Here is a 15,257-nt window from a genome sequence, read left to right as displayed (position 1 = left end):
AAAAATCACAGTGTTAAAAGGATACACATCATAACAGTGTTAAAAGGATACACATCATAACGTTTAATAAGGGCATATACGAAATTCTCCCAAAATAGGGAGAAACTAGAAACTTTTGGAAGTGAATTTTACAAAATAACAAATTATTTTGCTTGTTCGACAAATAACCACCAAATAAAAAATTAGAAACTTTTGGAAGTGGTTTTTTTTAGTCGTGAAAGGATCCTTTATTTTAGATTTTTTCTCATTTTTCAACAAAAAAAAATCAAAAATCTCTTTTTCTTGATAAGAAACTTATTTTTGCAGACAGAAACAGTTCTTTAAATCACCACAACAAAAAAAAAATCATTAATGTTCATAATAATATGAAAAATTCCATAAGATATGGAGAACAATTTCACAACATAAGAAGAAATATCACAGTTATATAAATTTCTTTTTAGTTTTTTAATATTATTTTTGGTGAGAACCATACAAAAAGCAAATTTCACAGCAGATAGTGATTTCACAATAAGTCCATTGCAAAATTATTGGCTATATGTGGAAAAAGCCATAAAATGGCTACAATTATCATAATATTGTAATCCTAACTAAACAAACCTAAAAGCTAAATTCCAAAAGGAATGGGGGCCACTTGGGATAAAAATAAAAATAAAAAAAATAAAGATCAAGCATTAGGAACCAAAAACAAAAACTTCTTAAAGATCATACAAAGCAAATGTCCACAAAACCATGAAAAGAGTAGACATGAGAGTTTTTTAAGATCTATGAGCAAAGTGATTATCATTTACAATGTTATCAAATGCCTCCCTTACTTCATCTTCTGTCATCTCAATGGTATCATCACTATCATAAGCAGCAGCAGCATCACTTTTTGGATTTTCCTTTTTTACCCCTTTCTCAATCTTGGGTCGTTTGTTCTTATTATCTTTTGTGTCATGTTCCAAATTGCCAACCTCAAATTCATAAATTTTTTTACAGACAATTGCTTGGTGATAGATGTCTTTTTTAGAATTATCTCCAGATATATCCAGCTTGTTTAGCTCCTCAATGACACGTGGCACAAAACTCCACTCCTCCATTATCTTTCCCAAACCCTATAAACAAAATAGAAGTGGATTGAATAACAATAGAGGAGCATAAATTTACTAGCAAACTCTATTGAGAAAAAATTACATACCTGCCCCTGCTTAAGAGAATCTAAAGCATCCTGTAAACATGTCAAGATTCCTTCAGCTGCTACTTTCTTTATCTCACTTGGATCAGGCTGTGTAATATGAAAGAAGGTCAATTTTGTCATTTACCATCTCATTGCAGCACAACTTACAAAGACCAATATGTGTTACCTTTTCATCTTGGCTTTCCAACCATGATATTGTCCTTTTCACATCATCTATTGCCCATTTCTTCACTTCAGAAGTTGAAAACTCATTTTTAACATTCTTGTGAGTTGTTTGTTTCTGAATATCACATACAAATATGTCATTGCAATTAATACTTAATCATCCAACATTTATATGCACATTGAAGAATAACTAAATAAACCTTGCTCAATGTAGAAGCCTGTGGTTTTGAATCTGTAGACTTATCTACTTTCTTAGAAGAGATGTTTGTTGAACTAGGGCTACTTTGATGCCTCCAAGGTTTACCAGCATGTAAAAGGTAAGGTTCAATGCCAACAACCTGTTTCTGGTTGTGACACTCGGTTATCCAATCCTAAAATAAAGTTATCAAATTCAAAAAATGTTCATACCTCTAACAAGTAACAATAATAAAAGAAGATATAAAGTTAAAACCTTGGATATAATGGTTCCATTATCAGCCTCAACTTGTCTAAACTTTGGGGTGTTAGGAAATGCACAAACTAAAAGGGTGCAATTGTTGTTCCAATCAGCTTCATACTTTGCCCCCATTTCCAATGCTTGAGACCTTAATGTGCTGCGTTCAGGGTTAACAAATCCTGAGAGCACAAATACAACCCCTTCCTACAAGAATCAATGATAATGTCAAGAAATTTAACAGAAGAAAAAAGTGAATTGGAGTATTGTAGATCATCTCTTACCAGGAGTTTGGAGGATTTATCAGCACCTAAACTTGATTCAGAAGATGTTGTGGCTTGGCTGGCTTGTGGTTTACCTTGTCGTTTACCTTTATCATCTTCAGATGGTTCCTTACTCTCAGATTTTTTATCAGTGTCCCTTGAGCTCATCCATGAAGGGAGATTCCTCCCTGTGGCCTTACTACTTCCAGAATCAGGCATGTCAAGACACCTACTTGCACCAACTTCGTGACCTAATCATGTAGGACGAAATCAGAATTCTAGCTTATGCATATTCCTAAATATGAATATCGGACTGTTTGGGTATCGGATGTGCCTAAATATGAAGAATTTACACGCATGTACACCGAAATTGAACAATTACAAACAGAATACAAGGTGAAGATAGATTCTTGCTTGAAATTGTAATTAAATCATGCACAAGCGCAGAATAATTTATCAAAACCTTGAGCAAACCAACAAATTGGGACGACTGTGTTTTTGCCGATAATTTGTGCTCGAACCGGTAGTGAATGACCAATCAATGGCGTTCCTCGGTCGTTGAGTCCCTGAGAATTACGGGAAATTGCGTACTTCACTGATCAACTCCTCTGGTAACGGCCGGTGATACGTGATACCAATACTTCACCGATCGGTGGCTTTTTGCTCCTCCAGAGTCCAGCCTCGAAACTACCTAAGACGTGGGTTAGTGATCCGGACCCGTCCATTTTCAAATGGGCCATTTGTTTTGTGTTAATTTAGTAAATTTAAAAATAATAATAATAATAATAATAATAATAATAATAATAATAATAATAAGTATTATGTTTTAGAAAAATGTGAATTTAGTATTATTTTTTATTTTCTTTTATGATTTAGTCACTAAAATATACTATATATAAATTACAATGAAATTATGAATAGTATTCTTTATACATTTTAGAAATACTATATATTAATTACAAACTAGGAGATAAGTCGGGGCTTCGCTCTAAAACGGGTTTTTTTTCGTATTATGGTATAACAGATTTCACAAAAATTACCGAAAAAAATTATGTTGTACGCTTATGATAGGAATAAATGAAAGACGTGTGATACTTGTCTTGGTCCCCATTGTCAATCCACCATTTCTCTGTTCAAAAAAAAACAAAACAAAAAATCAAAATTATATGTAAAACAATAAAACAATATATGTGAAATGGGAAAATGATAAGGAGAAAAAGGAATAATATTATAGTCTATTTACAAATACTCAAGTCTACACTACTAGCACCAAAGTTTGATTGCATAGCATTTGGCATGGTATTTTGTGATCTTGTTTCAATAGTCGACATCTTCAAGGATATCTTTCGTAGATAATCGGACTGAAAAACCAAATTAGTTGAATTTTTTTGGTCACATGGTACCTACAACATGTGATAAATATCATATCATAGAACAAAAAATAATCATGACATGTTGCACCAATATAAATCTTCTCTTCAAATGTCAAAACTATTTTCTTAACTTCATATAGCCCTTCATGTCCACATAATGGAAGATGTCTCTTCAAGATATTCATTCTATGATCATAACATGGATTCAATCATTAGTGGTAAGGTTACCATGACCGAATTCTAATGGAACATAATATATAAAAATATAAGAGAATGATATATATATATATATATATATATATATATATATATATATATATATATATATATATATATATATATATATATATATATATATATATATATATATATATATATATATATATATATATATATATATATATATTTTGTTCACGGTCATTATCATGAATATGTTTGTAGTTGTCACACCCCAAACCAAGGATGGCGGAAACGTCCGGGGGTGGAGGACTTCATGTATAGTATCACAACAACAAGTATAATAGTGCTCAAAGTAAATACAACCATCATAAATATAATTGAAAAGATTACACCATAGAATAAGTTTACATGTTTCAAAATCAATTACATTATGATGACAAAATGAACTATTTGACGATTTATCGTCCCATCCTCAAAATGTTGTTGGTTTTCCTGTTCTACTGATTTCCTGAGAATACAAGTAGTTTTGAAAAAGTGTCAACAATTAAGTTGGTGAGTTCATAAGAGTTTTGTTTGAGAAAGAAATTGTTTCCTTGTAAAAGCGACAAAGTATGTTTCCAGAAAATCCAATATTTTCTTTATTTAGTGAAATGAATGCTTCTATGTTATGCGATAATGAACCCTAGAGGGAAACATAGATTCCTTCTACAATCGCCCAATGTATATAAGTTATATAAAATTTAAGTTAAATAAACCGTTGAATATAATGGGTCTGCCCTAGGTCCACAACCAAACAAGGAACAGGAGATGAGGCGGGCCCACCAATTCTAAGTCGATTGTGACTAGATTCTTATATAACTCTAGCATATACACTTAGCAATTATAGCTGAAGCCTAACAATTATAGACGTAATGTAGTCTTAATAGAGATATGTTTCCAAAGAAAATCCAATATTTTCCTTAAAGAGTGAATCGTAAGTTTCTATATTAATAAATAGTGCATCCTAGAATTTCCTATAGTTTCCTTCTATAATCTCTAAGTGTATATAAGTTATATAAAATTTAAGTTAAATAAACCGTTGAATATAATGGGTCTGCCCTAGGTCCACAACCAAACAAGGAACAGGAGATGAGGCGGACCCACCAATTCTAAGTCGATCATGACTAAGTTCTATATAACTCTAGCATATACACTTAGTAATTATGGCTGAAAACTAACAATGCTAGATAGAATGTAGTCTTAAAAACCAAAGACCGAGACTATGCTTATCATAAATCGTCAAGTAGTGGTAGTGGACATAAACTATACATATCATAATTCACCAAATAGTGGTAGTGATAGTGATCATGAATTATGCATATTATAGTTTACCAAATAGTGGTAGTGGTAGTGAACATAAACTATACATATCATAATTCACCAAATAGTGGTAGTGATAGTGAACCTGAATTATGCATATTATAGTTTATCAAATGGTGGTAGTGGTAGTGAACCTAAACTATATCTATTATAGTTCTAGCGTGTTTGTTTGTGATGTATAAGGACCATTTTCTATATAAGTCGAATGTATAGCAAAATATAACTATGTGTTATCATGCCTTATTTTTGTACTAATGGTAATAATGGAGGATCCTTACAATTCAGTGAGTATTTTCTGTTATATAATTATACCACAACAAGAAACACATGTAAAATATGAAATCTTCGAATATTAACACTTTGCTCAACACGTTACAAAGTGTGATGAAAGTTATAAGCTGTTATCTAGATTTTTACTTTTCTACATTGTTTTAGAAAAATCCTAGAAACATCATACGAAGTCAAAAACTGATTCCGTAAATTCTGAGAGTTCAAAAAATGTGTCTAGTTTATTCATAATTTTTATTATGATTTTTAGAAGTCTATAACTTGTGTTAAAATGTTCATATTCACAGACTGGTCCGAATTTGTTTCTGAAATGATAGGCAATTTTGTAAAAATCACCATAAATCGTAGAAAAATCGGATGGAGATGTGCAAATAGTCATTTTAAAGGTATGAACCTGAACTATTTGCACCTAATACAGTTTTGAAAACTAAAATATTTAAGTTGACCAAAACAGTCGTGAATGGAGTTGAACTTTTCTGATGAAGGCTGTTAAATGAGTTTAGTTGTGTTCTTGGTATTTTAACTTGTATTCCCCCCCCCCCTTAAAACTTAAGAAAAACATGAAAAGATAGGGGTATGAACTCACCTTATGTGTTCTTAGAGGATGGATGTTGGAGAAGAGAAGTGTTCAACTCAAGAACACTTAGAAGATGCCTTGATGAATCGAGAACCTAACATGAAGGTGGCGATGTTTGTGTAAGATTCCTATGATTTTGAGTAGAAGGATGTGTAATAATCATAAGAAGAATGAATTATACTTACCAAGAGTGGAAGGAAGCTTGATGATCAGCCTTGGAAGTCTCGAAATTGAGAGAGAATGGTGAGAGAATTTGGAGTGTGATCCTTGGAGGAAAAATGAGATAATGAAGGAAGTGTGAGGAGAGAGGGTGGGTTGTCCAGCTCTTAGGACGTGGGAATGGCTGGAGATTTATGGAAAAGTACAAGGAAGTGACTAGGTATTGTGGGAAGGGGTGTGGGTTGGTCATGGAGTGGGTATGGGTGGTTGCTTGTGTCATACACTAAAGCAAAGTCAACACTCCACCAATAATATCCCACCCACTCTTCTTGGATAAGGATTATGCCCCAAAACGTGATTAATTAGGAAATAAGGGGTTTTATATATTAAAATATGATTTTGGGTGAAAATCCCGTGTTAAAATCTCGAAAAACGGGCTCAAAACGCTAAAAATATTGGGAACCGGGTAAAAACTGTCAAAATCCGAAGTTCTGGCCGAGGATGCGAAGGTTCGGCTCCTTAGAAGCTTAGAACCAAAGGCGAGGCTCGGTAGTGCATGGGAACCGAGAGTAGAAGAGGAACCACGAGTGGAGGTTCGGCTGCGCGGGTCGCTTCTCGGACCGAAGGTCAAGCCCTCTCGGGCCGAAGGTGGGAAGAGGAGAGTCTCGGTTCGGATTTGTCAGAGGACCGAAATAGACCGACCGCTCGGTCCATTTCGGTTGATAGGGTTTCGGTTCTCAGGAGGTTCGGCTCTAAGAGGTTCGGCTCCTAAGAGGAGTTTCGGTTCCTAAAAGGAGTTTCGGCTCCTTAGGGCTGTTTTTCGCGTAGACTTCCGTTTTCGAGCTGTTTTCGTCAAATTCGAGGGTCGGGATGCCCCAAGTGATTATAAAAAGTTGAGAGAGATTTGGGAGAGATTTGTCATACTTGGAGAGATTTGGCATACTTAGAGAGATTTGGGAGAGATTTCACATACTTAGAGAGATTTGGAAGAGATTTGACATTCTTGGAGAGATTTCTCATACAGAGAGAGATTTGGGAGAGATTTCACATTCTTGGAGAGATTTCTCATACAGAGAGATATTTGGGAGAGATTTCACATTCTTGGAGAGATTTCTCATACTTAGAGAGTTTTGGGAGAGATTTCTTTTGTGATCCTTTTGAGTGTTTGGCTCCGTAATTCAAGGTTTGTAAACCTCGTTAAGTCTTGTTATGATTGTTATATGCCCCTGAGGGTTAAGGAATAATGTTTTATCGAGTAGATTCATCACTTACCCTGATTAGGGTTTAGAATTTCCGAACACGTGAAAACTCTAAGTGATACTTTATATTAAGATTGCGAGTAGGTACAATAAGAGTCATGATGGAAACCCTAATATACAAGGGTTAGATGAGTTGACCGGTTTGACTTGTTGACTTTAGTTGACTTTGACTTGGCCAAAAATTGACGGTTGTCACAGTAGTTGAGCCCTCCCATTAGCAGATTTCTTAAAGGAGTCACCAAAGCACCACTTGCACTCTAACTAGTCCTCAAATTACTTAGTCCTTGTATATTACATACATTCATATTCTCTTGCAACTTCTTAGCATCAAACTACTCCTCTTCTGTGAAAATATCCAAAGAAGCCATTTGTTGCTACATGGTCTTCTAGATGCTTGGTAGCTAAGCGAAACGATCATCCTATAATGTCCAATCTGGAAGACATGTTGCAAAAATGGACAACACTAGGTTAAAAAGTGATACCAGGGGGTGGAGCCCGGTATTACTCTTTGATGCCTAAGTTAGTCCGTGTTTCCAGAAATATTGCCTGAGAATCCATACAGATGATTTTTTAACTATATTTAATTGTTTCTCGTTTTGCTTAGTTGGGTTGCTTTATTACTGACCTTCGGCATGTTGATCATTTGGGCCTCTTTACAGTTGGGATGTTTTTGCTCGTACTGGAAAGTCTTTGTGTGTGGGCTGCTCCCCATACACCATTAATCCCCTAGCCTAATTGTTAGAGAAAGTTGCTTAAACCCTTTTGTAATGATTATGGTTAAATGCTCTCTTTGGAAGGTTTAGTTATTGAGGCGTCTGGCGTTTGGATATATGTGCTTGAGTATATGTGTGGTTGCTAGAGTCGCGCGGTTGGTATTCCTACCTTTCTGCTCTTATAAATGCTTGTCACGTCGGTTGTTTCTTCTCCACTACATTGTTAGTTACTTTCTTTTGCTATTCATTGCTTTTTGTTCTTTGTGAAGATGTCGCGCCCTGTTATGCCTATCCTTTCGTCCACTTTTACTCGCGAGCGCTTAGCCTAAGTTACAGAGAAGTAGTATCTCATTAATGAAGACGGTGCTTCTATTCCCATTCCGCTGCTACTATCGATAATCCTCCCTCCGATAAGGTTACTTTTTACCTTTACTACTTTGAAGTCGGTTTAAGGTTCCTCATTCGCCCTTTTTTAGCAGATTATCGAGGCTTATAGAACTCATACATGACAACTGAAACCAATTTTGACCTCGAAGATAATTTGCTTCTGTAACGACGTAAAATTTTAACCAATTTTTTTTACTTTTCAAAAACACATTAATTTTAATAAATAACCATAAAATACCACATTGTCAATCCACCAAAACTCATGTTCAAAAGATAACAGTGTATAAAACTCCAGGATCCTTTAAATCATAAAACAATCTTTGATGTGTGTACAATCAAGTCGGCGCCTTCCCGTGATCCTGAGAAGTACCTGAAACACATAACACATAACACAGTAAGCACAAAGCTTAGTGAGTTCCCCATAATACCATACACAACTCATTAGCCACTCTAGGCCATAACTCAATAAGACCCTCCGGTCAACGTGTCTCAGTGGAACCCTCCGGTTCCATCTCAGAAGACTCATAGCAACAATACTCAGCAATAATTACAAGACATAATGCAGAATATCACAATGCACAGATAAACACATAAAACAGCTCAATCACGTAAAGATACCACTCTTCGTAAGTATAGTGAGAAGACTCACCTCGTAAGTAAGCTAAGTGAAGGAATACTCTCGCACACGAATCACCAAGTCTAGCCTCCTCCTAATCACATAAGATAATTATATCTAATTAACTCTTGAAATTACACATTTTACTAAGTTATCTCTCTCTTTCTCTCTCTCTCTCTCTCTTGAAGTGGTAAAAGACCAATTTACCCCTCCATGGTTTCCCAAAGACAGGGTTGACCAAACCCTAAGTCAACATAAGTCAAACTCGAGTCAACAGTCCATGTTGAACCTACTCGTCGAGTGCACTCATGGGACTCGACGAGTCTGCTCGCCATCCACAGAATCACTCAAAAGTCTGGCTCAACTCGCCGAGTTGACCCGTCAACTTGCCGAGTTGTTGCACTATCAAGATCATCGGGACAACCCCATCCGACTCGTCGAGTCGGCTTCTTGACTCGGCGAGTCCATTCAGACTCATCTCTCATTCAGTCGTTTTCAAGGTAGAGAACCTCCCCAAACTCTGGATCTACACTCCTAAGGATCATTTATCACGTAAAGTCACAGGCTTTACGTTCATGCATGGCATTTTGAGCTTAAAATGCCAAAACACACCCCAAAAAGGGTTTTTCACTCAAGATCACTATAATGGTTGGATAAAGCATGGACTTTTGGACTCTAGGGACCTCACATGGTCCAGATCTGAAGTTCAACCCTCTCAATGAGCATGGAACACTCAAGGTCCTCATATTTGGGTGAAAAACCCTAGATTCACCAAATCATTAGATCTATACAAAATAATGAGAAAGGTGCAAGCTTTATACCTTTCCCAGAAGTTTTGAAGTGAAACAACCTCAGATCTAGCAGCACCCTCTTGTCCCTTGGCTTGGAAATCTTCTCTTCTCTTCACAAAATGCACCAAACACTCACAATTAGCAAAGCACTCTCTCTCTAGGCTCAAAGGTCGTTTAGGGTTTGCTCTCAAGGAAGGGTAGCCGCAAATGAGGCTATAAGTGCCTTTTAAATAGGCCCCAAACCCAGGGATTTAGGGTTTCTCATCCTAGCGCCTACTCGGCGAGTCTGCTCTCGGACTCGTCGAGTAGGTCATTAATCCTACGTGACACATCGCGACTCTAATCGACGAGTTGGAGCACCGACTCGTCGAGTAACTCAAAAGATAAATAAATAAATAATAACAAATGATATACCTGGAAGTCCGGATGTTACAATTCTCCCCCACTAGAATCAGACTTCGCCCTCGAAGTCATGATCTGAAAATAACTCTGGATACTGCTCTTGCATCTCGGACTCCGGTTCCCACGTCAACTCGGACCCTCTCCAATGTTGCCACTGGACCTGAACCAAGGGTACCTCTTTGTTCCTCAGAACCTTCACCTTTCGATCCATGATCGCAATTGGTCTTTCAATGTAATTCAGGCTCGCATCCACCTGAATGTCTTCTAATGGTACTACTGCCGTCTCATCGGCTACACACTTCCGTAGCTGAGACACATGGAAGGTGTTATAAATCTGACTCAACTCCGCAGGTACCTCCAAACGGTACGTTACCCTACCCACTCTGGAGGTCACCCTGAAAGGACCGATGTATTGGGGCCCAAGCTTGCCCTGTTTCCTAAATCGGATCACCCCTTTCCAAGGGGATACCTTCAGAATGACAAAATCTCCAACCTGAAACTCAAGCTCGGATCGTTGCATGTCTGCGTAACTCTTCTGGCGACTCTGGGCCGTCAGTAACCTCTACCTGACCTGTTGAATATGCTCAGTCGTCTTGAGCACTATCTCAGTGCTACCCATCACTCGCTGCCCCACCTCTCCCCAACAGATAGGAGTCCGACACCTTCTCCCATAAAGGAGCTCGAAAGGAGGCATACCAATATTGGAATGGTGGCTGTTGTTGTAAGAAAACTCAGCCAAGGGCAGGTATGTGTCCCAACTTCCACCGAAGTCCATAACACATGCTCGAAGCATGTCCTCGACCGTCTGAATCGTCCGCTCACTCTTCCCGCCTGTCTGGGGGTGGTAGGTTGTACTGAAGAGCAATCTCGTACCCAACTCCTCATGAAACTTCTTCCAGAACCTGGAAGTAAAGCGCACATCCCGATCTAACATTATCGACGTCGGCACTCCATGCCGAGCTACCACCTCTCTTACATATACCTCAGCCAGTTTCTCTGTAGAAGAACTCTCACGAATAGCAAGGAAGTGAGCGCTCTTTGTTAACCGGTCCACAATCACCCAAATTGCATCGACACCTCGCACGGTCCTTGGCAGTTTGGTGATAAAATCCATGGAAATCTGTTCCCACCTGCACTGGGGAACCTCTTGTGGCTGCAACTTGCCATGAGGATGCTGGTGCTCGGCCTTAACCCGATGACGGGTCAAGCACCTCTCGACTACCCAAGCCACGTCCCTCTTCATACAGGGCCACCAATAGTCTCTCTTCAGGTCCAAGTACATCTTAGTGGCCCCTGGATGGATCGAGAATATCGATTTATGTGCTTCCTCCATCAGAATACAGCGTGCTCCGCCAGTACAGGGCACCCAAATCCGCCCCCGGAAAGTCATAAGCCCTCGATTATCGTTCGTAAACTCAGACACCTGCCCAATCACCCGCTCCCTTTTGCGGTTCTCCGATCTCATGGCCTCCACCTGGGCCTCTCGAATGGTATCCAAGACTGGAGTCATCACTATCATCCTCATACACACACCTCAGATCGGAGCACTCTCTGCCCTATGGCTCAAGGCGTCAGCTACCACATTAATCCTAGCGCCTACTCGGTAAGTCTGCTCTCGGATTTAGGGTTTCTCATCCTAGCGCTTACTCATCCTAGCGCCTACTCGGCGAATCTGCTCTCGGACTCGTCGAGTAGGTCATTAATCCTACGTGGCACATCGCGACTCTACTCGACGAGTTGGAGCACCGACTCGTCGAGTAACTCAAAAGATAAATAAATAAATAATAACAAATGATATACCTGGAAGTCCGGATGTTACAGCTTCGAACTCTTGTGTTATGCTTCCTTTGTCATTCTTATTGTTTACTTGTTCCAATACTTTTTTTTATTTGTAACAGCGATTCGTGGTTCTGTTTTCCTCTCGAGGAAAAAGTTTCATCGAGGGCCTGCCTGAATCCATCAAAGGGTGGAAAAATGAGTCTGTTTGGCTTAATGCTTCTCGTCTTACCTTTCGTAATGTCCTTCATCCCCCGAGTACGATCAATGACCAGAGACCTCCTAGGACTTCAGATTTGGCCCAAGACATAAGAAAATTTTTTCATCTAATTTTTTTTAATGAAGAAATTTCTTGAAGCGATATTGGGGCAAGCTAGAGCCCTCACTGCCTCTAGATGGGGGCTCATCTGACCTTGTATGCATGAGGTCCAGGTATTGTTTTTCTTATATCTATATTTGTTTTTCTCGCATAATATTCTCACTCCGAGTATTGAACTAATGTTTGTTAGATGGGAGCCGCCTACTTTTTCTTATTCCAAACTTTGTTGAAGGTCGAACTGTTGTTAGGGATTTGGGTTCTGATGACTTTGACTTGCCTCTATATGATGATAACTTAAGTAGTAATGAGAATGAAGGGAGGAATGAGGGTGACAACGAGGAAAATGAAAAGGAATCTCAGTCTTTTCTATGTGTTCATGATTCGTATGATACCAACGATGGTGCTAGTGAACAAACCTATAATGTTGTTATTCCTCAGGTTATGGTGAATGATGATGATGACAAAGGAGAGGGTATTGTTGGGATTTGATTTGTCGAAAAAGGGATATGGGAGTTGTTGCTTCAACCATTTTCGTAGTGGTGATGTCTGGTGTGGAAGGCAGTAGTGGTAGTAGAGCCATAAAAGGATCTCGTTCTTTGGATCCTACTACTTTTAGATCATTTGTTGACAGCGGAAAGCCCTCATCGAGATGCAAATGCTCCTCACTCCTTCGTGCCAATTTATATTCCCAAATAGGAATATAGGCAGCATCAAACTTTATAAGATCCTAAAACAACCATGTTGTTTTTCGAGAACTTTGCTTCCCCTGGTACCAAGCTTCGTTTGGGGAGAAGAAATAGAGAACATACTCGGAATATGTTTAAAATGAAGCTTGTGGAGTATTTGGCTTTGGGTCATGAAATGATGTCTTAGTGTGATGAAAATCATGAGCTTCACAGAATGACTTTCACGATGAATTTAAGAAGGTGTCTGAACTTGTGAAACCTTTTGTTACTCCGTTTGCGGGGTTGTCACGTAATGTTCAATCTTTTCGTGATCAATACGTGGGTATGTCAAAGAAAGTTGTTGAATTGGAAAAAGTTGTCTCTAGTGTTGTAATGGTTTCAAAGTCAGAATTGAACGTTGTGAAAAGTGAATTGATGTCTTTTAAAGAAGAGAAAGTGATCATGAAGAGTAAGCTGACTGACAATCAACGCTTGGAGGAGGAAATTTCTTTGTTACAGGGTAAGGTTGCCTATTTAGAGGAGGAAATTTCCCATGTTACCACGATGTAACACCGTAAATTTTCAAACAAAATTTTCATTTTAAAATCACATAAATCTCATTAACACATTTCACATAATCCCCAATTGTCAAATTATCGAAAACACATATTCATAATTGTTTGATTAAAATCCAGGATCCTCAAAATCATAACTCCATCTCGTGTGTACAATCAAGTCGACGCCTTCCCGTGATCCTGAGAAGTACCTGAAACACATATCACATAACACGGTAAGCACGAAGCTTAGTGAGTTCCCCAAAATACCATGCACAACAATTTTCCTCTCATGGCTATATCTCGGTAAGGACCCTCTGGTCATGTGTCTCAGTGAGGCCCTCCGGTATCACAGTCCGGTTCGGACCCTCCGGTCCTAACTCAGTAAAGCATAGCATAATCACAAAGGCAGAATGCATAACATATCACATTGCTCAGTATAAGCACATATAATCAACATATACACCGAATAGTATAGCAACATAAGTCACAAAGACAGTATGCATGATAACGCATATCACAGTATAACAAATAAGGCCCTCCGGTCAATAATGTAATAAGACCCTCCGGTCAATAGTGAAGACCCTCCAGTCTCACAGCTTAGGTTGGACCCCCCGGTCCTGTATCTCAATGAAGACCCTTCGGTCACACAGTAATCACCACTCAGGTAAGTATAGTGAGAAGACTCACCTCGCAGAGTAAAGCAATGCATCCCTCACTCGAGCCACCGGCCAAATCTCCGCCCCTCCATGGCCTCCAAGAATCCACAGTCGACCAAAACCCTAAAGTCAACGGAAGTCAACAAAGATCAACGCTCAAGTCAATAGTCCATGTTGACTCAACTCGCCGAGTACAACTCATGAACTCGTCGAGTCCCTCTGAACTCAGTAAATCGCGAAAACCCGAGTCTACTCGCCGAGTTGCTAGTCAACTCGTCGAGTTCATGCAACATCCAAAGGATCAGGAAAGCCTTACCTACTTGTCGAGTTGTCTCATCAACTCGCCGAGTCCACTCTAAGTCCAAAGACGGATAAAACACTCTCAACTCGTCGAGTTATCTCACCAACTCGTCGAGTCTGCACGCGTCAAAAACCCTCGGGGTAAACCCTAACCGACTCGTCGAGTCAGCTCACCAACTCGTCAAGTCCCTTCAGTCCCTTTTCTCATTCCCGACGATTTTGGGCATAAATAAGGTCTCATACTCTGGATCTAGCCTCCTAAGGCTGGATCAACACGTAAAGCTGCAAGCTTTATGTTCATGCATGGCATGTAGGCTCAAAATGCCAAGATAAGCTCCATAAAGGGTCCAATGCATAAAATATTTCCTCTAGCTTGATAAAGCTTGGATCTTTGGGCTCATAGGGACTCATATAGCTCAGATCTGGAGTCCCAACCTCCATTATCAGCTTAATAACTCAAAAACCAAAAGATGGGTGGAAATAAGCCCTAAAACTCCCTAGGAAGAGATCTATCACAATAAATTCTCACGATAGAAGCTTTTTTACCTCCATTTGACAGCTAGCACCGAAAGAACACTGGATCCAAAGCTTATTCTCGTTCCAAACCTCCTTGCTCTTCAATCCTCTTCTAAAAATGCACTTGAACACAAGATCTTTAGCCTTTCTCTCTCTCACAATGACTACAGCTCGTCTAGGGTTTCTCTCAGTGTGTCTAAATGGTCAGGGAGGCAGAAATGATGGCTTAAGGTCCTTTAAATAGGGTGAAAGTCCTAAAATTAGGGTTTTCTCAATACAAACTCAACTCGTCGAGTCCAGCCCCTCGACTCGACGAGTAGGCT

At 38.9% G+C, this 15,257-nt stretch overlaps 1 protein-coding gene across 1 annotated transcript; it reads right to left on the bottom strand.

The window, feature by feature from the left end:
- Nucleotides 1–674: 674 nt before the first annotated feature.
- ATXRCC1 (BRCT domain-containing DNA repair protein) lies at nucleotides 675–2,748 on the bottom strand. Its single transcript, XM_079045109.1, has 7 exons — nucleotides 2,505–2,748; nucleotides 2,063–2,292; nucleotides 1,797–1,985; nucleotides 1,546–1,716; nucleotides 1,347–1,460; nucleotides 1,181–1,267; nucleotides 675–1,097 (listed from the first exon to the last, which is right to left on the bottom strand). Exons 2-7 carry the CDS (start codon nucleotides 2,258–2,260, stop codon nucleotides 759–761), a joined length of 1,098 nt encoding a protein of 365 aa, XP_078901235.1. The 5' UTR covers nucleotides 2,261–2,292; nucleotides 2,505–2,748; the 3' UTR covers nucleotides 675–758.
- Nucleotides 2,749–15,257: the final 12,509 nt, after the last annotated feature.

This window comes from Lactuca virosa, chromosome 4 (assembly GCF_052849685.1).
Source record: "Lactuca virosa cultivar CGN04683 chromosome 4, Lactuca_virosa_CGN04683_v6, whole genome shotgun sequence".
NCBI lineage: Eukaryota > Viridiplantae > Streptophyta > Magnoliopsida > Asterales > Asteraceae > Lactuca > Lactuca virosa.
The sequence above is the reverse complement of the archived record's forward strand: the minus strand, read 5'-3'. Positions and strand labels throughout refer to the sequence as shown.